At 47.8% G+C, this 25,901-nt stretch overlaps 1 protein-coding gene across 10 annotated transcripts in view; it reads right to left on the bottom strand.

The window, feature by feature from the left end:
- Positions 1-25,901, bottom strand: part of MTCL1 (microtubule crosslinking factor 1) — a 120,179-nt gene that overhangs the window by 20,717 nt on the left and 73,561 nt on the right. For 4 of the 10 annotated variants that reach the window (XM_073898519.1, XM_073898520.1, XM_073898522.1 and 1 more), the window contains 6 exons: positions 23,358-24,695; positions 22,094-22,225; positions 14,065-14,157; positions 11,419-11,649; positions 10,026-10,223; positions 1,992-2,159 (listed from right to left, as the gene is read on the bottom strand). In XM_073898519.1, the coding sequence (XP_073754620.1) occupies positions 1,992-2,159; positions 10,026-10,223; positions 11,419-11,649; positions 14,065-14,157; positions 22,094-22,225; positions 23,358-24,695 (2,160 nt within the window). The remainder of the gene's footprint in view (positions 1-1,991; positions 2,160-10,025; positions 10,224-11,418; positions 11,650-14,064; positions 14,158-22,093; positions 22,226-23,357; positions 24,696-25,901) is intronic. The other 6 variants (XM_073898521.1, XM_025886866.2, XM_073898525.1 and 3 more) reach the window with 4 other exon arrangements.

The following is a 25,901-nucleotide window of genomic DNA, read 5'->3' as shown; positions in this document are numbered from 1 at the left end:
CCTCAGATACACTTACTCCTTTTTTTCATGATGCTTTTTTTGTCTGAAACATTCTTTCTCTCCTTTTCCATGTACTTACTCCTATTCATCTTCTGAGACTCGTTCTAAGCAGGACTTTCACAAACAACCCCTCCCTGAACCCTCAGGCTGAGGTGTATGGCCTGCACACCCCTATTTCCTGACAGCACTGTGTATACAGGCCTGGTGGGGCACTTATCACACTTATAAATTACAGCCCTTGTCTGGGTCTCCCAGTGCACTGAGAGCCCCTTCAAAAAATGTCCTCTCTGTTGCTGGATCCTTGGCATCTAGAACAAGGCCTGACTTGGGGGTTAATTGAAGGAATCACAGATTTGACCATGGACACAACATGGCCTCCACTGAGATAAAATACTTAACTTTTGGTAGAATACACCTGTCTTGCTTTTAAGTAGAAGAAGAGTAAAGATGGGAGTATTATAAATAAACTAGCTTTAGCCCACATTTATTGCTTCCTGGGCTGCAACTGTTTCAGAAACTTCTTAAAATGATTTGGGCGGAAGATGAATCTTTACCCATTACCACCTGGCTTCTAAGTCTGAAGTCTTAATTTTATTTCTTTGTGTCTAGTGATTCTCCCTGAGGCTTTCTGTATAGCATGTGTGTGGGTGGCTACCAGGTTTCTCTAAAACAAAGATGAAATATTTTGAAATTGGCTCATATCAAAGATTAGGCCTCCTTTCTTCAGCTACACTTACATCTTTGAAAATATTTAGCTTTCTCCCCCATAAACATATTTTAAAATAGTTTTAAAGGCAGCTCACCAGAGAGCATCTTACTCATTTTGCCTCCACGGCTGTCTCTGCAGGCTGTGCACTAAGAGAAACAGGGCATCTCGTAAGAATCTCCTACCAGGCAAGTAGGCAGGATTCAGAACTGGGTCAGCGGCTCCACCAGCCTGGCCTGATGCTTTGGTTTTGCTCTGCTTTGCTGCTTCCTCTGTGGAAAAGGCAGTGTCTGTGCTCTCCCGGGGGCTATGAGCCTGAATCCACTGCCCCCCAGGCCAGCTGGCCATGCAGCTGAACTTGTGGGTACCAGGGGGGTTGTTTTCTTTTGACATGACAGGCTCTTTCATCTTTTATCAAAGCCATTTGGAAGATGTCTCCTTTCTGGGCAACTTTTTTTTTCTTTCATGACCTAGCCAATTCATATAAAATTTTAATTACTTTAAGATTTGCCTCAAAATAGGGCTTAGAAAGTAGATTATCCAAGATGCACAGACTTTTCCTCCCATCATGATCAAGGGGTTGGAAGAAACCTGGAGAAACAATCTGAGCAAGTGGACTCAGGGCAGGAGGTGATATTGCTTTTAAGGGTCTCCAGGGCACGTCGTGGAAGGTCTACGAGCTCTTTTCAGTACTGGGAGAGGTCTAAAGGAACGCATGTGCTCTCCTTTTCCAAAGACAACTAAGCCACAATCTGCACTTTCTTTGCGCCTGTCTGAACTATGAAGTGGTGTTCTGATCACCACTTCATGCTGGCCATCCTCTGATGGGGCTAAATACAGCCTTGTTCAACGCAGAATGGAAAAACAAATGCTACTGTCAAAAGGTGCTCAGTGGAGACTGTGTTTCATACTTGGGAGACGGACTAGGAGGGAGAAGAAGGTGCCTTGGGAAGGCTGGGAATTTTTTTTTTTTTTTTTTTTTTTTTTTAAGGAGGCTCCATGCCCAACATGAAGCCCAACACGGGGCTTGAACTCACGACCCCGAGATCAAGACCTGGGCTGAGATCAAGAGTCAGATGCTTAGCCAGCTGAGCCACCCAGGTGCCCCGAGGCTGGGAATTTTAAGGAGAGAGAGAGCAGGTAGCTGTTCTGGGCTTTCCCCTTGGAGCCCTAGCTCTTTGGACAAAGATCACCGTGGATCTGAGGAACTGTGCCTTCGCCCCACCCGGCCCAGATGGCAGAGGCCCCGCAGAGCTGGAGCGGCGGAGAGCCCACGGGCAGGTACCTGTTCCAGGCGGCACTTGAGCGCGGCCCACTCCACGTCCCAGGCAGCCTTGTCACTGGCGTACTGCTGCTGCAGCTGCCGCCGCGCATGCTCGTCCTCCCGCAGCTCGGCGCGCAGGTCCTCCAGCAGGCTCTTGAGCGCCCCGAACAGCTGCTGGTTTTCCACCACCTGAGGGAGCGAACATGGAGTTGGTTCTGCCCCCTCATGTAAGGGTATTCTTTAGGTCCTGGAGTCAAGGTGGTGCTGCGTTGTGTCCAAGGTGCCATTGCAATCGGTACAGAACAGGTGAAAAGTCTGCAGTTAGTGGGACAGAGCCAGGGGGTCCCTACGCTGCCAGCCATCAGGCTCCCGGAGCTGAGACTGCTAAGGGCCTGGTGGAACAGGAGCAGGGCTGGCGCTTAGGGCTGGTGTTCCGGGCCCAGAAGCAGAAGGGAGGAAGCTGCGGGAAGCCACAGGGAGCCCGGAAGCCAGGGCTGCAAGGAAGCTCCGTGTGATTTCAGACATCCGCAGCTATGGTTGGAGATGCAGATCTGGCAAGATATAAACACTCACCTATCTTGCTGTCATTTTAGTACCAGCCATTGAACCAGAAGAGAATAAATAAAGGCTCTGTGTCTCTTATAAACATAGGGTGGTCATACTCTGACTTGGATGGATAAGCATGGCCACGGGGGGAGAGGGCATTTGAGCTTTAATCCAAGTCAAACGTAAACGCTTAACTTGTTCACGAGGGCCTCCTCATGGTCCCCTGAGAAAGAATCACTGCGCCCCTCCTTTCAGCTGCAATAACCAGCACCTACTTGTTCTCCTGTGCCTCCCTGACCACCCCATGGTGCACGGGGCACAGACAAACCCGACCCGCTCCCACGTTTCCAGTGGCCCACACAATGCTCAGCTCGTGTAAAGTATGCAAACAGGTCAGATAAATGAAAAAGGGATTTTTATCACTAATCTGCTTACACCTAAAATATATTTTATTTTCTAAAACTCATCCTGCTCTTTGAAAGCACATTTCCAAAACCATGACTGCTATCTTTGTACATTTCAGCATGGGCATTATATCAGAAAGGCCTGTCCAAGTGAATTAAATACTGAATCAATTATGATACCTGGATAATAAAAGCACCACGAGCTCCAACAGAAAACTTTAAAAGTTCATCACGGGCTCCCAGACTGGTCTCAGGGCCATCTTGTTTGGCGCATTTACGAGGCCGGTAGAATCAAAGCTCTCTCAGTCCTGCTGGAGTCAGACTGTCTTGACTTTGGGGACACAGAGCCCCTTACTCTCAGAGAGACTGCCCCCTGCTTGATAAGCCTCTCAGGCCAAAGGCAGCAGGACAGTGCCCCCAGCTCTCCTCTGCCACGTGGAGAGTCTGTCATGCTCCTAAAACCATCTCGTTAATCCCCTAAACACACATGCGCAGAGATGAAAATGGACAGCCACATTTGGGAAGAATTTAAGATACTTTGGCTATCTATATGGTTGGATTTAAATAAAGTTGAATTAGAAAAGAGAAACTCCTCTGTATGAGCAGATTTATTATTGAAAACCCCAGTTTTCCCTGTAAATTGTCTGGAGTTCTAATATTAGATGCGGTAGACTTTCGATGGGGTAGAAAGGCCTATTTGTTAACATTTATAGCTCTTTGGTTTTTCTCCCCTTGACCACCAATTTTTACTTTAATAGCTCTGAGGCTAAAGCCAGTAAGAGACAATCCAGTTAACGCTTGTAAGATCCAGCAGCTAGAGAGCCTTCTAAAAATGCTACATGTCCCATCCAACCAAAAATATAAGTAAATTACCACTACACTCAAAGAGATGCTCAGGATATGTGTACAACTGTAATAAATGCAGAACAGTTTCTTTCAACTCTACACCAAAAGTATTTAAAAATTATATAAGTGCAGGTGAGTGAGAAGAAGTATTGCAATAATCTTTTCAGAAATATACATCTTTTGAGTACAGAATTTATTTGAAAAAATACATTTTATAATAGATTCATATGCTATTTTCATCTTTGGATTTTAAACTTAAAAATCACTACTTTTTAAGTCAAAGTATTTTAAGCATAAAGTAATGGGACTGATTTTCATCTAGTCTCTGAGTAGTCATCAAATTCTCACTGAAGAAAAAGCAGAAAACCATGTAATCAATTCTTGTATATAATCGATACTTCCCTACAAACCCCACTTTGTGAATATTGTCAGCCTGTGGGGTTCTTAACCCCACAGAAATTGGCTCTGATAACATCAGGACCAGAATTTGTGGTCCTCGGAAGCAGGAATTCACAGAATAGTCCTTTTGCAGACTGAAATTTTGGTTCCTCTAGAAATAAGTACTTTCTGGCATTAGCAAATATCAGATTAAAGAAAATTAAGCCTTAATGTTTTCATGCACATTTGGGTCAGCGTAATCATCATAATGTGCTATTATACAAGTATAATATTGATCATCATGGAATGAGTTCAAAAATTGCTCTGGCATGAAGGTGGTCAAAGGGAGCAAGAGAGTCCACGGAAGGGATGTTATTGGTACTTGTTATGATAATCACCCAGAAGCAGCATGTGACATGGCAAGAAGTCAGCCTAGCATTCTGCCACTGGTGTACAACACCGAGAACTGATGTCCAAATAAAAACTTCTGAAGACCCAGATGGGCAGGATGTTTCTAAACTTCTTCAGGTACAAAAAACCCAGTAATGAAAAGTAATACGAATTGTCTCTGACAGAGGGCGTGCTAGGTCAGGTGCGCTGATCGCCCACCTGCAGGATCTCATTGGCATCTCACATCAATCCTGGGTGCATACCATCAGGCCCCACCCTGTGACAGAGGAGGAACTGGAGCAGGCTCTCCCTGCTAGGAAGTGCAGAGCACGGACTGCACTCCGGGTCTGTCCCACCCAAGGCTGGACAAACCCAGCCAACATATCTAAATTTGACATTATCCTCTACCCAGGTTTGTTTGTTTGTTTTAAATTTTGCCTAAGAGAAGCCACCTCATCTCTGGAAACAAATTCCATCCCCCAGATCAGTGGAAATACTAGTGAGCCATCCTAAAAGAATGCCTAAAAAGTTACTTGTCTTACGTTTCCTCCCTGTGGGGGCCCTTGCTGGGCAATGTTTGGGGTAAAAAGAGGACCCTAATTAAGAATGGAATCAAGATTCTCTGGGCCATTTAGAGGTCTTTGGGTGAAAGTCTTCTTGGATACAGAACTTTCTGAAACTTCTGTGCCAGGGGCCCAATTATGCAACCTTTTAGTTTATAGATGTTAAGTATAGGTCGATTTCAATCAAAAAGACCAATTTTTTCAACCTCTCCAAGATCAGCTGGTTGGTTTTCTTGCAAAGAGGCGGGATAAAATGGCCCCACCACTTCCTTTTCAGCTCTTCCATGTTCATCTCTCTTGGGCAAGGCTTACAGTAATCCCAAAATTGGGATCAGGAGCTTGACAGTGCTATAAAGTGGTAAACTTTATAACAGGTTCAAGGTTGAGCTTCAGCCAGTAAGACTGCTACCCAAATATACAATAAATATTACTAGTAGAAAGTAAAAAAGGAAGTTTCTGGGAAAGAGAACACACCAAGGTATTTGTGATGCAATGCCAGCTATTTGATAAAATCATTCTTGCCTAAGATTTCTTAAGATAATGTGTTTCATAATTCTGTGAAGGGGCTAAACTACCATCAACCACTTTGTCTCAGAGCCATTAATTTTGGAGATGAGTTTAATCTAAAGTTGGAACAGATATACTAACTGGCTGCTATGGGCTGACCCACAGAAAGCCAGATGGTCTCTCCTTCCTATTCATCTAGGCTAGCAGACATAGGCAGGGAGTTCCAGAACGCTATGGTAGCTGCCCCCAACACAGGCAGAGTTCCTATTTCATACTTATAAAGAGGGGGCCCTCACATCCTATTCAATAAAGTAACTCCTCTACCAGCAAGAGTCCCAAGACAAGTCCTTTACTGTGAGATCAGACTGAAAGGATACATTTACACATCCAGCAACATTTTAATAAATAAGCCATTTGTCATTCTTACTTTCATTGTTCCATTCAGATTAATTTTAAGATTCTTTTCTAAAACTACTATCCTCCCACAGATAAAAGAGAATGAGTCACTGAAGACTGGCCATGAAAATCCGTGGTGGAGGGTTAGAGAGATGAGAGATTCATTTATGTACAAAAATCATCTGTCCTTTGGCTGAGAACATACCAGGTGATCCGTGCCATGAGGGCTTCTCGGGGCAGGTCACTGTAATTTTCAGAGAGCTTCCCAAGCATAAATGTGGGCTTGTGAAAGAAGTGCTGGACATATATTTAGTAAGTTATAGTGCGGGTTATCAGCCGAAGGCTTCAAGGAAACCAGCGCAGGTGTGATGAAAATCAAGTGGCCACATGGGAAGAAATCCCTTATGAGCAGAGGTTTAGGGTTTACTGCTGACCGTGGCAGACGCTGGGAGGGGGGCGGGGGCCGAAAGAGTCCTTTCCTGAGTGTCCTCTAGCATTTGTGCTTCTTCACTCCCGTGCCCGTGCTATCTACACAGTAACAGGGATAAACAAAAACACACAGCCAATATAAAATGTTTCATAATCATAAGCTCTGGTCTGGTTCCTTCTATAGAGAGCTGCATGTCTCCTAGGTGAGGTTATAAAGTTGCAGAATCTGAAAAATGAATCACCGTACATACAAAATAGAAGGTAAAAGTGATCCAGGCTCAAAAGGAGAGCTTCCTTATTTTACAAAAAAAAAAAAAAAAAAAGAAAAGAAAAGAAAGAGCAGATCACAGTTTCTGACATACAAGGCCTTGTCTGGCAAAGGTGCTCTTTCTGGAAGTTTCCCCATCTTGGGCAAAGCAGAAAGGTGGGCACCAAAGTGAGTCGATGTCTAGGAGGCCCAGGGAGCCAAAGGCACTCTGTCTACAGGAGAGAGGCTGACTGCTACTGAGGGTGGCTTCTGAAGGCCCTAAGCCCCAGACGAGTCCTGGACAAGTGAGTGACAAAGGTCCAGGGGAATAGATTCTACTCGGTCCCAAAACTGGGTCCTGAGGGAGACTCCTAAGTGACCAGCTATAGTTGAAGACTAACATGAAACATAATTTCATTAGCTTTTGCTCTAAATTTTATTTTATTTATTTATTTATTTTTAAAGATTTTATTTATTTGACAGAGATACAGTAAGAGAGGAAACACAAGCAAGGGGAGCGGGAGAGGGAGAAGGAGGCTTCCCACTGAGCAGGGAGCCTGATGCGGGGCTTGATCCCTCATGCCCCGAGCTGAAGGCAGACATTTAATGACTGAGCCACCCAGGCGCCCCAAATTAGGTTCTATACACTTATACTTAGATGCTTTAATAAAGAGTATTATGTCCCATCCCTGGATGAAAAAGTAACTTCTCTTCGAATAAATTAATCCAATTCACAGACAATTAGCTAGTGGAACCACAGGGCCATAATGCTGGCACTATTAGTCACCTTGCATTAAAAATCTTGATTTTGGGAACTACCAGTAAGCATAAAATGCAGGGGGGTAGCCTTAGGTCTCAAAAGCTTAACGTTGTGGCCAACATGCTGGAGCTCAGTGAGAGCGATACAGTAAGCTCTTGCATATTTTCCAGTTCTTCCAGAAGGCCGGGCAAACGGAAAGTGCTTTCTGTTCTCGAGGACAACCGGGTCGCTGCCACTAGATCACTAGTCCTGGAACTAAAAATCAGTCAACAGGGACCATTCACACAGCTGAACATTTTCCAACCTGATAACTTTTTATGAACTATTCTCAAGGTTGACTTGATACACATACATTTTTTTTTTTTTTTTACCTCCGGACAATGATACATTTTGCCATCTACTGTGTTCAACTGTGAGAATGTTCACTATGACACAAAGCAAAGAGACCAAGGCCTGGGAAATTGTGTCACTGGCGAATTTAGCCTTGGGACAGGAGGTAGGCCACGTTGCCCATTCTGCTTATCACCTTGGCAGGTTCTCAGAGTTGTTGAAAAGGGTGCGGCCCTCTGGGATACGTGTTCCTGCTCTTGTGGGCCGACTGCCTAGCTAATACCCACGCCACAAGAGGGCAGGCAAATCTGCTAGCTGAGAATGTTCACTCCCAGGCACCCAGGTGTCGTACAGTAGATCACATTAATCTTCTGTCCTTGGATGGGCAGCACTGTGCACTTAACTCCTACAGACAGACGGGGCCATGAAAGGCTGCCCGGATTCTGCCTGTCGGCACCCTGTGCTGCAGGCCCCCCGGGTGCCCCTACCACACACCGTACAAAGTGGAAACTCATGGCTCCCACCTTCACTTCCGAGGGGACTAGTGGAAACATCAGCTCTGGAAGGAGGAGGCAAAGAGAGATAATGTTAAAATACACTGAGTGTGAGGTTCCAGCTGAGTGACTTTACATTATTTTCCACCCCCAGGGTAACATTTTCCATGAGAACTGTTTGGAAAACCAGATGTGTTACATTTTTCCCCTTTTGCTAAGTATCTGGACGCATGGGTGGGAAACACCCAGCACGTGACCTGAGATGCAACAGGTTTAGGGCTAAGTGGCAGTCAGCAGATGCTATTTGAGTTAATCACAGATACTTTATAGAACGAACTGACATCTCTGAAAAATAATAAAAGTGGTAGGTTTTCGAGGATTATTTGCAAAGTAGCATTTTATTTTCTAACTAGATCAACTGCTGGAAAACTCATTCCATGTGCTAAAATCTCCCCAGGGACACTGGCATAATGACAAACTTCCTAAGAAGTGTAATTAAACATTCATTTGAAAGTATAACATCGTTCTTGAGCCATATTTCAGGGGAAATGAAGGGCAGATGGGCATGCAGAGAAAACAGCTCTTTAGTTGTGAAAATCTGATTTGTCTATGAAGAGAAAGCAGACGGGGGGGGAAAGACACACATCCCCTAGGCCCGGGCTCAGACATCAGGACTTTTCTCATTTGGATCCGAGCCAAAGATCTGATGACAGCCCTCTCCCACTCGACCCTTTGCGGCTCTGGGCCAAGGGAGGAGCTGCAGCTGTGGAGTCCAGCACACAGGGAGTGCCCAGAAATGCCTGTGGTCGGGGGGCCACAGCTCCACCCGGGGTCACTGTGCACTTCGGGTCCCCCTGGTCCTGCCCCTCACCCCAGAGCCAAGGGTCTAGGGCTTGGGGCCCCAGGCTCTGCCCTGTAGAACCCTCAAAGAAGCAACTTAGGATTGGATAAGCCTCAGACCAGGAAGTCTGGGAGCAAGAAAGCTTTAACACTGGGTACCTCCTAGGGTCTCAGCACTCCAAACCCACCACAGCTGCTGTTCTGTAGAGAAGAGCAAAAAATCTGGGTGGCATCAATAGTATCTTTTGCTTTATTAAGCAGGGGCCGCCTGCTAAATAATTAATAAATGTGGCATTTGGCAACATTAATAATTATTTCATATTACACACTGAAATCCCATCTCCATATATGCTTTTAATTTTTTTAAGTGTCATCAAATATTTTTATTTCAAGTGGCCCAAAAAGAACCTAAAACACTTCATACATGTTTAGGATTTTAAAAAAATACGTTTTCTTTCCTCCTTATGCATTATGTTGCCAGGTTTGTGATGTTGCCGATGCCCATTCAGCTAACTGTCAACAAAAAAGCCCTGTCCCTTCTTTCTCTGGCCATGAGGAGGGCACTGCACTTGGTAATGTCTCTTTTGTGGAAGAATGGTCAACCTTTCTAAAGCCACAGATTCCTCCACACACCACTCTACATTCCCCCCGCCTTCTCAGGTACGTTTGCTGGCCCCTCCCATTGATCTGATCCTACTATGCCCCTTATTTATACGTGGAAGCCAAATGAACCAATAGGCTGACAATGAAATAGAGTCTTAATGATATGATTTCTAGCACAAACACAGCGACCGGCAACCGCAGGCAGTCAGAGTTTTCTGATCCCTGGGAACACGAGCATATAAAATAAGATGACACAGATATAGACTAGGACTATCCTCTCTTAGATGTGGGTAGAATGGGGGGCTGGGACCTCGGCACCCACCTGCTTGTGGAGCTGTCCCCCGTGCACAGGCTGCAGCCTCGATCCGTGGTCACCAATCTGCACAGGGGAGTGTGGAGAATGCTCTCCCATTGAAAAGCCACAGCCTGGACCATTGTCATCTCGGTCTGGGCCGTCCCCCTTCGGGTCCCCCTGAACTCCAAGCTCACCCAGCCTGGGGAGGGTCTCTGGATGCTCCCTCTGAAAACAGCAGGAGACAATGATCACAACTCCACCCAAATCCTTTGCTGTGCAGCCTGGTTTTTATTGTTTGAGGGTAATTCTCCCCTTTATGGCTTACCAAGTCTTGACTTCTCAGCCCTTTCCCGAATTATCCTCATTTAGCCCATTTCACTCGCCACCTTCTTCATTTAAACACCACACCGTGGGTACCCAATTGGTCAGAAGAGATTAGAAATTTTACTGTTTTTAAATCATTTTGATAATGAAAAATTTTATGATTTATAAATTATTATTGATTATGGTTATGGTTTTATAAGCTAGAGGAGAAGGAAACTTTACAACCACTTCTAGGCTTTGCTTAACAATGGTTTTCTATGTCAAGGCTATTTGGAAGCAGGTTGAATTAATTTTGGAAGACTCTCTTTCCTCCCTGAAGAAAGAGTATCTTCCCCTTCAGAGGATGACTTAAAATTACATACAGTGAAAAGCAGATGAGAAGTCTTTGGGAGCTAAAAGGAAACCTACATTTATGATGCCCTGAAGCAGCTGACAAAGGAGCCAGGTGTGTGGATGCCCAGCACACACCCAGCAGCAGTGGCCAGAAGGCAAGGCCTGAAGGAGCCTGCAGAGCTGGACTGAATCAATCAGAATCAATCAGAAAGCAGATGACTCTGCTCTGGTTCTGTGATGAATCTGGGAATGGAGGCATAAGGGGGAAGCAAACGCACATTTCAGAGGTGGCAAAACCCTGACCCATCTGGAGCCTAGCAGGGAGCCTTATCAAACTGCAGGGGCAGAACGGGCTCTAGCATCTAGGAACAAAAACTGAAATGGAAAGGAGAGAGAGAGGTTCAGAGCTAGGTCTGACAAACCAGCAAGGCAGGACGAGAGACGCACAGGACCTCAGGGTGATAATGTGCATGAGTTCAGAGGTCAGCAGTGGAAGAAACGGCCGCACAACTTTGCCACAGAGGGGAGTTAGAGACAAGAACTCTGAAAACGAGGCCACAGGACAGCGCAGAATTCTTGGTCTAATATAGAACGACAACCTGTTGCATTTCCCATGCCTGGATTGGGCTTGATAAAAACCATCTGAAATAACAGAATGTGACGTTGTGTGTAGGGCGCAGAGGGACAGCAGTGCCTGGGGGTCAAGAACAAAACAGACACAAAGAAAATGAATTCTCCGTGGAGGGTGGGGTGGGGGAGGTACCTCAGTGAAATCCTCGCCTTCCTCCTCCATCTGCTTCCCCTGCCGCCAGTGCTTTAGCAGCCACCTGAGTTTGACGTAGAAAAGGAAAATGTTCTGCTTCAAGGACCGGAGCTCCTGCTGCATCAGATTCCTCTCGTCGCTCCAGGTTCGCTCATGGAGGGTGTTCTGCAAAGCCAGGCTGTGCATTTCTAGTTCTTTCCATCTCAAGGCATAGAGGTGCTCCTCCTCCATCTTGAATGGAGAGAGAGAGACAAGAGTGTGACAGCAGCTATTGCAATTTGCCACCCGAACCAAACCAAGTCTTGGCAAAATGTCACTCAATCTTGATCATGTTGCACTTGGCATGGGAAACACAGACGCCCCCAAAGTTCAGGAAACTCCTTGAGATGCGTACTATTTAGAAAACCTCAAGGGTTTTCTGACTCCGAAGTAAACACTATTTCAAACCAAGATGTTATCGTCAATTCTCATTGTCAAGTCTCTCTTGGTGTTTTTGGAGGTCTCTAAACTTCTTCAGGAAAATTGTTTCTCAGATGGACGCCTTGCAGCTGGCTCCCGTGCAGATTCCCCTTGCCCTCTGTGGGCTTGCAAAAGGCACACTGCAATTGTAAGGGGGGGGGGGCGGTTAAGTGGTAACCCTTCCCCTGGGCTTCCTGAGCCTTCTGGTGTGCACAACCCTCAGGAGAAAGAAGAGACAGCAAGCTGATGGAGAGGCCCACAGAGAGCGGGAGAGCGAGGTGGTTGGGTTGGTGGGGGTGGGGGAGCAGGGATTCTCCCTGACGCAAGGTCCTCTGCTGCATATGGTGGGGGGCAAACAGGAAAGTAAGCTGAGAACCTACTTCCATACTTAGGACTCCCCATTCCTATTGGCCAGGAGTAAGTAGGGAAATAAAGCATTACTGAAAAAGAAGTGTTTTCCATTTCTATGCTAAGTTCCTGCTTTTCAACATGGGTACAGGCACTCTTCCAAGCAATAAACAATGATTATGTCGATAATGACTAAGCCAAGTGGTGTGAATAAAATCTCATTGCACAGATAAGGGCACAAGAATAGTATCAATAGTAGCTAAATGAAAGCTTTCTGTTCCACAGACCAAAAAAAAAAGGGGGTTCGAATGCCAGCCTTGTAGTTATCAGCTGTCCTCTCCCGATTTAACACTCCCTCTTGGCCAAACACCAAGGCACTGAGTTTTGTTTTGTCTTATTTTCCTAAAGTACTCGCTCAGTGCTCAGAAACCATGCAGATGTGACTACGGCTGCCCGCGGTTGACACCAATATGTCCTGTGCTAGCGCCAGTGAAGAGTGAGAGGCAGCTCTGGGAAGATCCCGGGTCTGCACAGAGACTTGTGCGGCCACCGTCATAATACCAGATCTTTTTTGCACTTCAAGCTGAGAGAACACAAAATAGTGGGGATTTAATTCACTTTGTCGGCAGCCCTCGGAGTCCCACGTGTTCTCTTCCCTGTTGGCACAAAAGCAGGACGAGCGAGGAGGGGGGCAGCCTACCATACTGGAAATCCAGCGTTTGCAATTTACTTGCAGTATTATGTCAGCCACCGACTGACGGGGAAGGCTTCAGCTTCCTCGACAGCAAAAGGAAGCTAACTCAAGATGTGCAGAGCGCCTAGCTCATGGCAGGTATGCCAGAGACGCTAGTCTTAGTTGGTGGAGGCGCCGCGCTGGGAGGGGATGTTCTGTTGTCCTCTCATCTGAAGCCTCCTGGAAATGTTCCTTCCTGACCGGCTCTGACCTCCCCACTGCTCTGGTTGCCTCCTTCTTTCTGTTCCATGTCTCCAAGCACATCCCAAGGCCCAGAGTTGGTCCTCTTCCCTCTGATACGTTAGGGAATGTTAGGGATATGTTAGGGAACATCGACCCTTGTTCCCTCTGAACAAGCCTGGATGATCTCTCACCCCCTCCAAAGAAGGTCTAAAGCCTCGTCTTCAACACACTCCTTTATCCTGAATCCAAGTACTAGACACACCTGGGACCCTGCTATTTTGCTATTAGCATCTCCGGGGATAAACTCCCTTCTCAAATATGATTTTTGGTGAAGAAAAAAAAAAAGGTTAAATTATTTAGGAAATGAGTGCTCATGTCTGTGAATCCCTTCTCCTAGCAACTCTGGGAAAGGATTTAACAGATAATGGGTAATTAGCCAGTAACAGGTTATTCTAAGATAAGCTGGAAGAGTTAATAAGGCCGCAGCTCAATTAGTGGCAGTTTTCTGAAGACAACCGTTTAGGGTGAGTTGTTGATATTTCCTATCAAAAAATTTACCTAACATTGAGAAAGCTTACAAATCCGTGGGACAACAAAAGTTATGGACACACTTTCCTGTCCAGGTGCGTGAAGGCCCCTCTTTGATTTTCCTTTGCTGGCTACGGCTGCAGGAAAATGTAGGTTAGACGTTAGGAAGAACTTCCAGAGACCACAATGTAAATAGTGAAAAGCATGTTTTAGAGGAGAAAGATGGACAACTCTCTTTATGAGATGTCCGAGGGGCAGCTCAACTAGACGATTCCCTAGGAGTCCAGGAGCCTGAGTGGGACAGACAGCTCTCTTTCAAATACATCCTGTCATCTGTCTCCAAGGGGCTCCGCGGTCAGAGCCCTGGTTGTGCTGAAATCGGGTTACATATTTACCTTCCGAATCGTGTTTGTAAATTTCTCTGTCTCCTCTTGATGCAGTCTGGTCGCCTGTGCAAGCTGACCCTGCAGCTCCTCTAGCGGTACACTCTGTTCAGGTAAAACAGGGGGCCCTGAGCTGATCGGTGGGATAAAGGAAGGGGTTTAGTGGGAGACGCAGGACAGACATCTGCAAAAGCCAGGGACACACACGGAGCAACACAGCACGGACGGGCGCTGCAGCAGTGGAGTGAGTCCTGTGGCAATTCCCCTGAGGTCCTGCCCGGGGCTCCGGGGTGGTCTGTGGTGGGCAACCCTGGCCACCCTCAACAACCACCTGGGAGACAGGTGCGTAGTGGTGCCTGTCACCTGAACTTGGACCACCATGGTCCCCACCACCCAGGTTGAAAGCAGGGAGCCAGGGTGCGCCAGAGGAGACATGGCCAGCTCACACGAGTTGGTCTCTGAGATTCACCGCCCCAGTTCATTCCAGGTTGCAGCATTCATTTGCTCATAGGCTTAGTGGAGATTTTCCTGCCCCATGGAGGGTGCCTTTGTTTCCTCTGGGCACTCCTACCCTGGGCACTAGGGATGAGCAGGGTGAGGTGCCTTCAGGGACCAGAAACATGCTTTGAATTGCATACGCTGCCTAAGAAGAACTGCACAAAGATCTGCTTTATTACATTTTAGGTTAAAAATAGCTAAAGGAATACTTTTTTATGCCCTTTACTGGTAAAGTCTACCTATTGGTAAAAGCCTGTCTTTTGTGCTTTTATGTCCAAATGGCAATGATCGAGAACTAGGGGCTATTATGTTTTAAGTAAAGTGTATTTTTTAAGAAAGGGAAATGGTTATATTTAAAAATCTCAGGCATCGTTAAAATCGAAACATGACGTTTTACCCACTTGTTTATGCTACTTGAAGACAGGGGTTCATAAATCTGGGAACTAGAGTGGATTGTTGCAATTAAAACAGGTGTCATCCTACTGGTTCATTCTGATGAACTAATCTGTTCTTTCTCACAGAGGACACTGTTCGCTCGTCCTAACTGGATGTGACCTGGGTTGTCAGGACTGAAATTCATGCCCCAAGAACAGGAAATGCAGGGCAGGGGTGGGGGGTGGGGGGGAGCAGATCTCTTCCTTTAGCACAAGGGATGACAGAGAGCTTACAGGAAAAAGGATAGAGACAGAAAATCAGAGACGCTGGGGATCCGCCAACTTTTGGGTAACATTTTTGAAAGCTAGAGATTTAAGCTCATCCTTCTTTCAAGAAATCAAGAACTACTGAGGATGTTCATGCCTCTTTGAGTTCCTCGTTACTAGATATGATTACTATAGACTTTTATATCTACTAGGCCAGGCTTCCGGTTCTGAAAAGAGGGATTTCTCTCCACATTAAATTTATGCCAATGACTAATTTCTTTTTAAGAGAACTACTTTATTGTTTTTTAATATGTGTGGTCTTTTATAGTAATGATTTAATCTTTTCTCCTGTTTGCCTGCCTTTCATAGTTGTGAACACACCTACTTTGTATCTTGAATAGCTATCTGATATTCTAGAATCTGAAGGCCTGTCTTGGAGTGGAACCCTGCCGTCGGCCATCAGCTGACTCTTGATCCAGGTACGTTATTTTTGGCTTGTATGTTTGCCGTTTTGCATTGTGAGCTCATCTTCACTGGGGAGTTAGCTGTGATCCTGTATGTAACCTGGGTAGAGGATGTGCCTTCAGGTGGGTTTTGTGTTTGCAGAAGCCAGCGACAGAACATCAACTCTCCTTTCCCTGGGGACCCCTAGGCCACCGGTGACATCAGTTCAAAGCCAGATCCTGGTGAGGCTGGCTGCCAGTATGGTTATGTGGGGGAGACTTCATGCTGGTAGATGAGCTTCCCTCTACCAGCAGGCAGATGTCTCTCCAGTTGAGGCTTACACAGTGTGCAGCCCTTGGGGGCCCTGGGTCATTGCTCTCTCTGCCTGTGTTGGGCCCAAGGCTCTATGTCTAATAGCCCATGCAGCTATTAAAGCCCAAGGCTCTGGGTTCCCAATTCTGGCAACTCTCCCCCTAATCTGCTTACCTAAAAGCCACAGACACTGCTGCTCTGATGTTCCCTTCTGAAATCAATTCCAACCCCTGAAGATTTTCCTAAATTTTGGGGGGAATTCAGCTACATATTTAAAAAGACATTTTCTATTTTGTGCAGCACTTTATTCAACAAGTACTTACCGAGCACCTATAGTGCTTGGCACTGTACTGGGGATTTACGAGTACATAAAGCTGCCCCAAATCCCTGCCCTCCTGGGGTGTCCCTTCTGGCAGCTTAGGTATTTTGCACAGGAGTGTCTTTAGGTGACCCATGCTACTCTCTTCCCAGCTTTACTTTTTTCAGTTACTCATTAGTCCATACATTTAAGATATAAAAATCCTCCATATTTGGATACATACGATACTAACCCGAGGCTCCCTATGCAGAGATGTTGAAAAAGGCGTCCTAATCACGCCTATCTTTCAAGAAAACCCAAGATCTGTTAATTTAGTTTCTATATATGAAACCGAAGGAGTTAGTTTGGTTTTAATCTTAATAAATAATGTACACAAGCTGATTTATTTTAAACAAATATATGAGCCTCATACCTCGGCATTGTTTGATTAAAAAATGTGTCCCTCTGTTGGAACCACGTCTTTGAAAGGTCACAGAAAAGGACCCTTGAAGTCCTACGAAGTTGTTCATCTGGGGCATCTGATTTACCTCCAGTGGCTCCCTGTCATCCACGGAGATGGGTCAACAACAGAAACTGTACGATCATCTTCATCTGCTACAGATTTTATCTTACTGTCCGTTTTTGCTAATGGAGTCTTAAAACCCCTCAGACAAGTAAGTGTTCCTAGCTGGGATGCAGTCACTCCAGTGTTACAAAAAACAAAATACAAACATGCTACAGTCAAAGTTTCAGTCCAGAATTATTCCACAGCCACACAACTGCATCAAACCACATACATTTGGAGCCAAGTGTTCACATGACACATAGACCTCCTCTAGAAAATAGATACTTCCCTTCATCACCATTTTCCCAAAGGGTTGATTCTAAAACCCATCCTTTGCCCACTTACCTAAGATTCTGACTGCACATCAAACAAATTCATCTTGACCTCTCTACGTAAGGCAGTCTATTGAAACAAATACCATCCTTACTTGATCCCGAGGCCATGGAGACATATCAAGCTCGACGTCACAACCACCTTCCCTGGCAGTGTTCTGAATGCCACCGCCCATGCTTTCCTCATGTGGTTGAGTCCCTACACCAATTTACAATGCGAATTTCCTGGACCTCTTCAGAGAAAGTGGCTTATAGATCATTCTCCACACTTAAGAAGTTACCTGCATCATCTCGAAGCAAAAACAGGAATGCTTTTCGTTATAGTCAATATTAGCAACGCTCCCTAAATATTAGGACTCTCTTCTACCTCTATCCCCAGGACTTCATTTTCTGGTGAGGTTCCATTTTGTTCTGGCCAGTTTTGTTACTGCTTCATCCAAAAGCCGTAGAGGAGGTCAACACATGTGTACACATACTTGGCACAAAACCCCACATCATTTTATCGTGGCTGGTATTTCACAGCTGTGGCATGAGGGGTCCCAAATGCTTCATGTGTGTCGTTGATTAAGGGATCAAAGGAGGAGCTAGGGAAGAGAGCTCTTTGAGATTTCTGATCTAGAAACTCGATCCTCTGGGCACGGGCTTGGTTTCATTTATATCTGAAATGTGACCAGGGCCCATGCTTGGCCACTTCTTGTTCAGAACTATTTTTAAGGCACCCTGCACATTCCCAGCTGCATATCCTATACACTGCTCTCTCTTAACAAGTCGGAATCTCTCAGGAGATTTGTCAGGAGCCACAGGGAGGAAAGTCAGGGAAGAAATCTGGTGCATGATATGAGAATCTAGCTAACATCTACCGAGATGAATAGGCACCAGAAATATCTGTCCTTCTGAAAAAAAAAAAATTTTTTTTTGGTGTGCTTGCATTAATGGGTTAGTGGATATTAGTGCGTTCTGACTTCAGCTTGTTCTGCCTATAATTGTTTTAAGAGTGCCGTGTGGATATTCCCTTCCCTCCCTAAGATTAGTGTGTGTACTAAGCAGCAGGCCTCCTGCTGCACAGATATGTCATCTCCTGAAATGTTACAGTTGTTCAAAGGTGGTTTTTCCTTTTCTCTTTCTTGGTGTTCTTGCTGCTACTGGTGCTAGTTCTAGGAGTAGTGGTTTAATCTGGCCCAAATACCCAAATCTTTCAAAATAGGAATGCACTTTCTCTCCTCTTACTGCAAATATGAAAATCTACATAGGTTTCAGAGAAGGCATTTCACAAATGGAACTTGAGAAATTGATCCTTTGTTAAAACTTCAGCTTAAATAGAGAAAGTTTTTTCCTCTTTTAAGCTGTTGGTACTAGGTGTCCTATCAGCTCCCCACCCCAAGGAACTAAGGGCAGAGCTAAAGGAAATTCACACGTGTACAGTAGTAATCGGCTTGCACAGATAATTAGTAATTTCAAGGACAATGTAAGAGGAAGGAAGAACACTGCTCGAGGTATACTGGCTTCAGTCTTGGACTCATTCTAGATGAAAGTGTCTGAGTTCACCTTTTCTGCAGTTACGGTGGTGCTCTGTGGTGTCGGGCTGCGTGCATGAGGCTCCACTGGGAGCAGCTTCTGGGTCGGGCTGCCCTGCTCACTGATGGGAGCTCCATGTACCGTTTCCATGAGAGCCTCATTGGAAAGTTGTGGGCAATGAATCTGGGATGTTTTCACTAAAACGCCTTTAAGAGTTCTGCCTCTAGGGCGCCTGGGTGGCTCAGTTGGTTAAGCGACTGCCTTCGGCTCAGGTCATGATCCTGGAGTCCCCGGATCGAGTCCCGCATACGGCTCCCTGCTCGGCGGGGAGACTGCTTCTCCCTCTGACCCTCCCCCCTCTCATGTGCTCTCTCTCTCTCTCTCTCTCTCTCATTCTCACTTTCGTAAATAAATAAATAAAATCTTAAAAAAAAAAAAAGAGTTCTGCCTCTAACATTGTCCATTGTCCAATTCTTTAACCCAGTGTAATACTGGAAGACCAAACTCCAAGCAGGGGACATCCACCCCAGGGACCGAGCAGCTCCTCTAAGACCCCGACTCTGCAACAGATCTATGTTGGGCTCCTCTCATAAAAAGAAAAACTACAGAGCTATCCAAGTGGTCCTAGAAAACGTTTTGTCTTTTAAAAAGTATTTAAAAATATAACGTGTTTGCATACATAATTGAGTCTTCCGTGTGAAATGCCGTAGTGGATAAAGAAGTCAGAACAAAGGATGTTTCAGTTCCAGTGAATACTATTCCCCCTTCTAGGAAATGATGTTGTCTGGGACTTGCCTTTCACCATAAGCTTTTTAACTTTCTCACCAAACTTTGTAAAATTAAAGGAAACTGAACAGATGTTTAAGGGAAGCAACAGAGCATGGCAAGAGAGCTGGTGTGCAGTCCGTCACATGAGTAACCTCGAGTGGACGGCACTCTTCCGAGCAGCGCTCTTCACGGCAGGGTGGGGAGGTGGCTGAAGCAGGCCTGGGGAGACCATTCTAGACCCAGCTCACCCACCAAACTCCCGGGGGCTTCATGGCAAGCCGCCTCACTCTCAGACCTCCATTTTCTCATTCATGGAATAGAGGAATTCGCCTGAAGATCTGACATTTCCTTCTGAGCTGTATTGTGCAGTGATCCCAAGTCACCACGTGGCACCAGCTAGCTCTGCTAAACTACCTCTTGTGGAGGTTTATATTCCCACAACACTCAGTTTGAGTCAACGAACTAGGTTTCTCTCCCCAAAGTTGCTGGTTTCCGAAGCTACGCGAGGCCATGCGCATATATGTCAGGTAACAGGGAAACTTATCAACGCCCCAGTGTTAAACAACATCTTACCAGCGTTTAGCTAAACAAGGTGACGTGTGACATGCCCTGAGTGATGAACATATGGGAAGGAAGCGGGAGTTAACCTCAAACTGCTCTCCCAGAGAACGGGGCTGCCATGTTCAGCAAGAGCTGTGCTTGTCCAGATCAGGAAACAGCCAGGGAAAAATGAGAAAGGGCTAGAGTGGGCAGAGGAAATTGGGCCCACAACTAGGGGAGCTGAGACAGCCCTTCCCACTTGGTAGTCTTCAGTGGCGGGACACCCTTCCCTCTTTATTATCAGTCAGACTTTACGTTCACACAGCATTTAGCACTGTTCATGGTGCTTTCTCAGCCAACAGCTCCTCAGCTCTGAGAATCATCCACATATAATCACACTAGGCAGGTAGGACAGTATTTTTCTTCCCATTTCACAGATGCAAAAACAGAGGCTGAGACTTGCTTGAGAAACAGAGCTGGTCATGGACAGAGCTAGACTCAAGCCCAGGGCCCCGGATGCCCCTGCCAGAGTGGATTCTAGCACAGCGTGGCATCCCTGCTAGAAAGAGCTAGTGGTGCAGTGTTCACTGAAGACTAGGAATTGTGTCTTCCTGAGGGTGTCAGCCTGGAGATGAATCATTCAATTGTTTTGAAATGTGCATAATTGTGAGTTTGCTACTGCCAAAGCAACCAGCATTCTCAGACGAAGCCCCTGTGTTGGGCACAGGCTGATCGCAGGGGCTTCCTGTAGAAGTTTCATAGAGATATAAGACACACCAATCCTTAAATCCACATTTGTTTTTATGTAAGCTTTTCAAGGGCAGTTTTCATGTCACTGTGTGCCCAAATCAATGAGGGTAGAGATGTGACGTACTCTCCTACAGGACAAAGGAAGAACCCAGACTGGAGATCTGGGAACTTGGGTCTGGGTGAGCAAGCAGTCCCGTGTGCCCACCTGGGACCGTGGGACCCACAGCTCCTCAAGGCATTGGCCACAAGCTGAGCTGAAAGGCGCAGGTGCGGCTCTACCCCAAGTGCCTCTGAGAGCATCATTTCCTAGTCAAATGCCTGACTTTTTTGCTGAATGAGCTCAGTGTGCTTACAGGAGTGAGTCCCTTGTTTTTGTCACCCCTGCTGTCTGGGAGTCACCAGGATCCCCTGGAGCTGAGCAGTAACACCCCTACTGGGACTGATGAATTAAGAATTTTCATGGTGTGGGGTGCCTGGATGGCTCAGTCGGTTAAGCGTCTGCCTTCGGCTCAGGTCATGATCCCAGGGTCCTGGGATCGAGCCACACATCGGGCTCCTGGCTCAGCGGGGAGTCTGCTTCTCCCTCTCCCTCTGCCTCTCCCCCTGCTCATGCTCTCTCTCTCTGGATCTCTGTGTCTCAAATGAATAAATAAAATCTTTTAAAAAAATAATTTTTCATGGTGCCCTACTCCTGCAATAACCCGCCTTGACCAGCAGTATCAGAGCCAGGGATTCATTCCTTGGTGACACCTGTCTCTGTCGTGGGTAGAATTACTTGCCAGGAAGAGCTTTCACCGACAGGACTGCTGACAACTGTTTCGTATGATGGAGTCCCTCTGGTAGCCTTTGTGGGGGCTGGGAGTTTTGTTGACAAGAGGTTTCTATGGCAACAGAGAATGCTGCCACCCAGCCCCCAGGCTGGGAGTGCACTCCCTGATTCTGCCCACTGGCTGGAGCCCTGTCCCTGGAAACTACAGGGCAGGCCACAGGAGACACAGGGAAGGACAGTTTCCACCAGCCCAGCAAAGACAGTGCTTGGTTTTCATGCCTGTTTTCTTTCCTGTTTGACAGAAAGCTACATAACACTCACAAATCAGTCCCCTATGCCTTGCTGTGTTTCCAGGCGTCCACAGGCAGGACGATGCTTGTCTGACAAGGGGAGCTGGCAATTGCCCGCCTTCACCCTGTGCGGACCCTCCCATTCCAGTTGCATGCAATGGATCCTGATTTCGGGGGAGTCCCGCCTGGTTCCGTACCCGCCCACCACGTCCCTTAAGGGCCCTGGACCCAAGTAGGAAACACCACACAGCCAGCCACACAGCCAAAGGAGGGTTGGGAGGCAGGGGTCGCTGGCCGCTGGGGCCAGGTGGTCGCTGACCTCTAGACCGAAGCAGCTCTGGCCTCCCAGCCGGCAGCTCCCAGCGTCCCCGTCGGCTCGGCGGTGCAGCGGCTCTGGCTCATCCCCGTGCTCCTGCCCCGGCTGCCACTCCGGCTGACCTCTCAGTTTGGACTGTCAGGTGCATGGGAGGGATTTGGATTTGTTTTGTTTTTAATTTTAAATAAACAACAAAGGAGAAGAGGGGTGTGGCAGGGAGGGGAGGTGCTGAAGAAAACAAAAATGGGTAAAGTAGACGATGGAAACCACCACCGGACGAGGAAAGGCATGAACAGACACAGTGCCGTACAAGAGGGACAAGAACAGAACCAAAATGAGGATGAGCAAAACAATGGCTGAAAGATCTGAAAAGCAAACGAGAAACAGAAGGGGATAGAAGGCAGAACACTGGTTATGAGGCGCATGCAATGGGGATGCGTGAATCAAAGACTCAACCGCAAGCACACTACCCATGAAGGATACGGAAACAAGGCTCCTCCTTCCTCGCTTGTGGTCGAGCAGCAAAAGCCATAATCCAGGCGGCAGCTGGGTCATGCACCCAAGGGCGATGCATAGGAAAACAGTCCTTGGAGGGCCACTCCACTCCGCCCTCACCCTCGGCTTGGGGAGGGCAGCGACTTGCTCCTCAACGCCATCCTTCTCCCGGGCCGGCTCCTCTCCCCACTCTGGCTCATCTTCCAGTGGGAGCGGGTGCGCCTGGCTGCCTAGGGCCTTTCCGACCTGCACTGCGTCCCTCTGGCCATCAACCCAGGTAGGGATGCACATGCTCCTGAGCCAGTCTGCTAAGTATCCTGACTGCGAAATGAGTTTGTACTTTGTTTTAAACTCCTCTGCTTCTTCACTGAGACAGCTGGTCGTTTGAGACACCAAAAAAAAAAAAAAAAAAGGAAAAAGGATGGATTGCGTCGGTCCCTATCGCTGCCATTGGGGTGAGCCTTGTGTCATGAGGGAGGGCCTCTAAGCCAAGAGCAGCGGCGCAGTTAAAAAAAAAAAAAAAAGAGAGAGAAAAAAGGAAAAAGAAACAAGGAAATAAAAGAAAACTACAAAAAAAACCCAAAAAACAAAAAACAAAAACCAGAAACCCAACCAATAGAAAGGATTTGGTTGACACTTGAGGCTTTAGTACAATGCAGGTTTGAAATCATAACCAAGCAGCCGTGAGCAGGATGAGTTCAAGTGCAGCAATGCCAGCAAGAAGGAGGAAGAGCAAAACGGAGCAGGGAGGCAGAGCCAGGAGCCCCCTTACCTGCAGGTCCGGGACCAGCTCCTTCCCCAGGGTCCCGACTGGGGAGTCCCGGGACACGGAGGTCACAGTGGAGAGAAAGCTGGAAGATTCTGTGAGGTGGGGCAAGGGAGACAGGTCCTCCAGGCGCTCCCTCAGGCCGTCCCCGAGCCTGCGCACCTGCTCCAGGAAGGCCTGCAGCTCCTTCCTAAAAGCCTTCATCCTCGAGTTGATGGTGCCCAGCAGCGGGGGCTCCTTCTTGCCTGTCTCGCCCGTCTCCCCTGCCCCCTGGGCGTCAGGCTCCAGTGAGGCCTCGCCACTGCCCCGCAGCCCCACGTTGTCGCCGAAGCCAGCGGTGTCCGTGATGAGGCGCTCCACGGTCCGCTCGAGCCGCTCAGCCTCGTGCTTTATGCTTGCCAAGCACTCGGTGTCCTCCCTGACCCGCAGGAGCTCGGCCGGACACGGCTCGCTTGCCTCCGACGGCTTTCCGCTGCCAAAGCCCGACGTCTTCTCAAACATCTCCTCTGAGTCGCTCTCGCCGCCAATAGGGCCCTCCCGCTTGGGCTGGGGCTGGCGGCCTTCCTCCCCGTCACTCTCCTTCTTGCCCTGGTCGCTGTCCGCGTCGCTGTCCCGGGGGCTCGGGGCGCGCAGGCCCAGGTGGGCGGCCAGGTCATAGCGCTGCACGTTGGAGAGCAGCACCCGGTTCTCATACTGCAGCTTCAGCACCTTCCCACTCAGCTCGTTGATCTGCAGCCGCGCCGACTTGAGCTCCTCCTGCAGAGGGGCCCCGCTGGCCGCACCCTTGCCCGTGCCCTCCGCCAGCCACCCTGGCTCTGGCCGGGGTTCAAATTTGAACTTGCTCAGCTCATGCGTCAGCTGCCGGTTGTGGTCTTCGATCTCGGATATGGACCTCCGGAGCAGCTCCGCTTCCTCCTCCACGAACTGCAGGTGCCGGCGGAGCTCCGTCGAGGACTCCAGGGAGTCACCGAAGGGTGAGGTAGGAATGCTTGCCATGTGGTCCCGGCCTGTACCCTCTCGCTCATACTGGACCCGCAGGTCCTCCATCTCCGCTTTGAGGCCTCGGTTCTCCACCTCCAGCTCCACAATCTTCCGGCCCAAGATGTTGGCCTCTTCCTCCACCAACTTCAGCCGCAGCTTCAGCTCAGCCTCCCTGGTGCTGGGCGGCCCGCCTGCTTCCCCCGTGGGGAGAGGGCTGTCCACGTCTCCGTATAGGGCCTTGTACTTCTGGAGCTCCTGTTCCAGCTCGTCCTTCTCCCTCCCCAGCTTGGCCATCTTCTTACGCATCAGGGAGCCTTCCTCTTTGGCAAACTGAAGCTGGCACTTCAAATCAGCACTGTCATCCTGCCAGGAGAGAACATTTAAAAATACCACATGTTCGTGTTTGTGGTGATTTCCCTTGCACCTCGCCCCCAACACACACACACACACACACACACACACACACACACACACACACACACACCCATGATCTTTACATCAGTGTGTCAAGTTCCAGGTCAAAGGAGCCAAGACAATGCCGACGTGAGCCCAGGCCTTCACGGGACAGACACTGCAAAGGCCTACGGTCTGTGGCTTTGTCACAGAAACCAAAGAAACCAAACAATTCGTTTGGGAAAAACATGCACGTGGATTCCATGGTACAGATGATGAGTGCAGAAGACGCAGAATGAAATGAGACCCAGTGCCTGTTAGCAACGCGGCAGTCCCTCCTTACTTTGTGGGTCCAATCCGACTAATCAGCAGCACCAGTGAGAGATGCCAGAACCCCTCACTAAGCCTGGTACCACAGACAGGCATCATCAGTAGCTACTTCTACCTGCTGCCACTCACTTCCTCCAGTGTGGACCTCCCTCACCTGAAGTGGCCGGCAGCCCACAGGTAAGCCAGGACGGGGAGGCCCTGATCATTGCACCCATTTGCTGAGACACTGAGATGTGGCAATCACCTCTACTCCTCCTCGGGTCTCCCCACCCCCAGCATATCACAAGGATAACACGAGGACAAGGGCACGGGATGACAGGCAGGAGGGGGCTTTGGAAGCTGCGGTCTAGAGTAAGTACCACGCTCTTGCGGTTAAGATGAACTGTCACCGCAGACCTAACACCCAGGTTACTCGCAACCTTTCACCAGGCAAGGGCAACGTCAGAGTCTTTGCTTCTGTTCCACCCCCTTTACTTGCTGTAACACAGCAGGAAATGAAACTCAGAAACCCAAGGCCAGAGTTAGGGGTTTCAGAACCAGAGAAAAGGTTCTCACTGGAATCACTAGAGGACTCTGGAGGGTCACCAAAGCAGACTCCCTGCTACTAAAAGGCCACACCGTGTGGCTGAGGTCCTGGAGGCATGCTATGGACCGTGTGGAATGCTGACTGGGCCTTCCCAGGGCAGATCTCAAGCCTGGGAACTATATGAACTCTGATGTGGGCCTGCACAAATGTTTCACTAGTCCCATTCGGTGAATGGGAAAAATGACCGATTTCATGAATCATTCCTCTCTGATTGGCTATCACAAGTTTCAAAAGGCTGTTGTGGGGACAAAGACTTTGGC

The sequence above is a fragment of the Callorhinus ursinus genome, unplaced genomic scaffold (assembly GCF_003265705.2).
Source record: "Callorhinus ursinus isolate GAN/ISIS: 27379988/994484 unplaced genomic scaffold, GSC_fseal_2.0 scaffold11, whole genome shotgun sequence".
Taxonomy (NCBI): Eukaryota; Metazoa; Chordata; class Mammalia; order Carnivora; family Otariidae; genus Callorhinus; species Callorhinus ursinus.
This window is presented reverse-complemented; position numbering and strand designations above follow the sequence as displayed.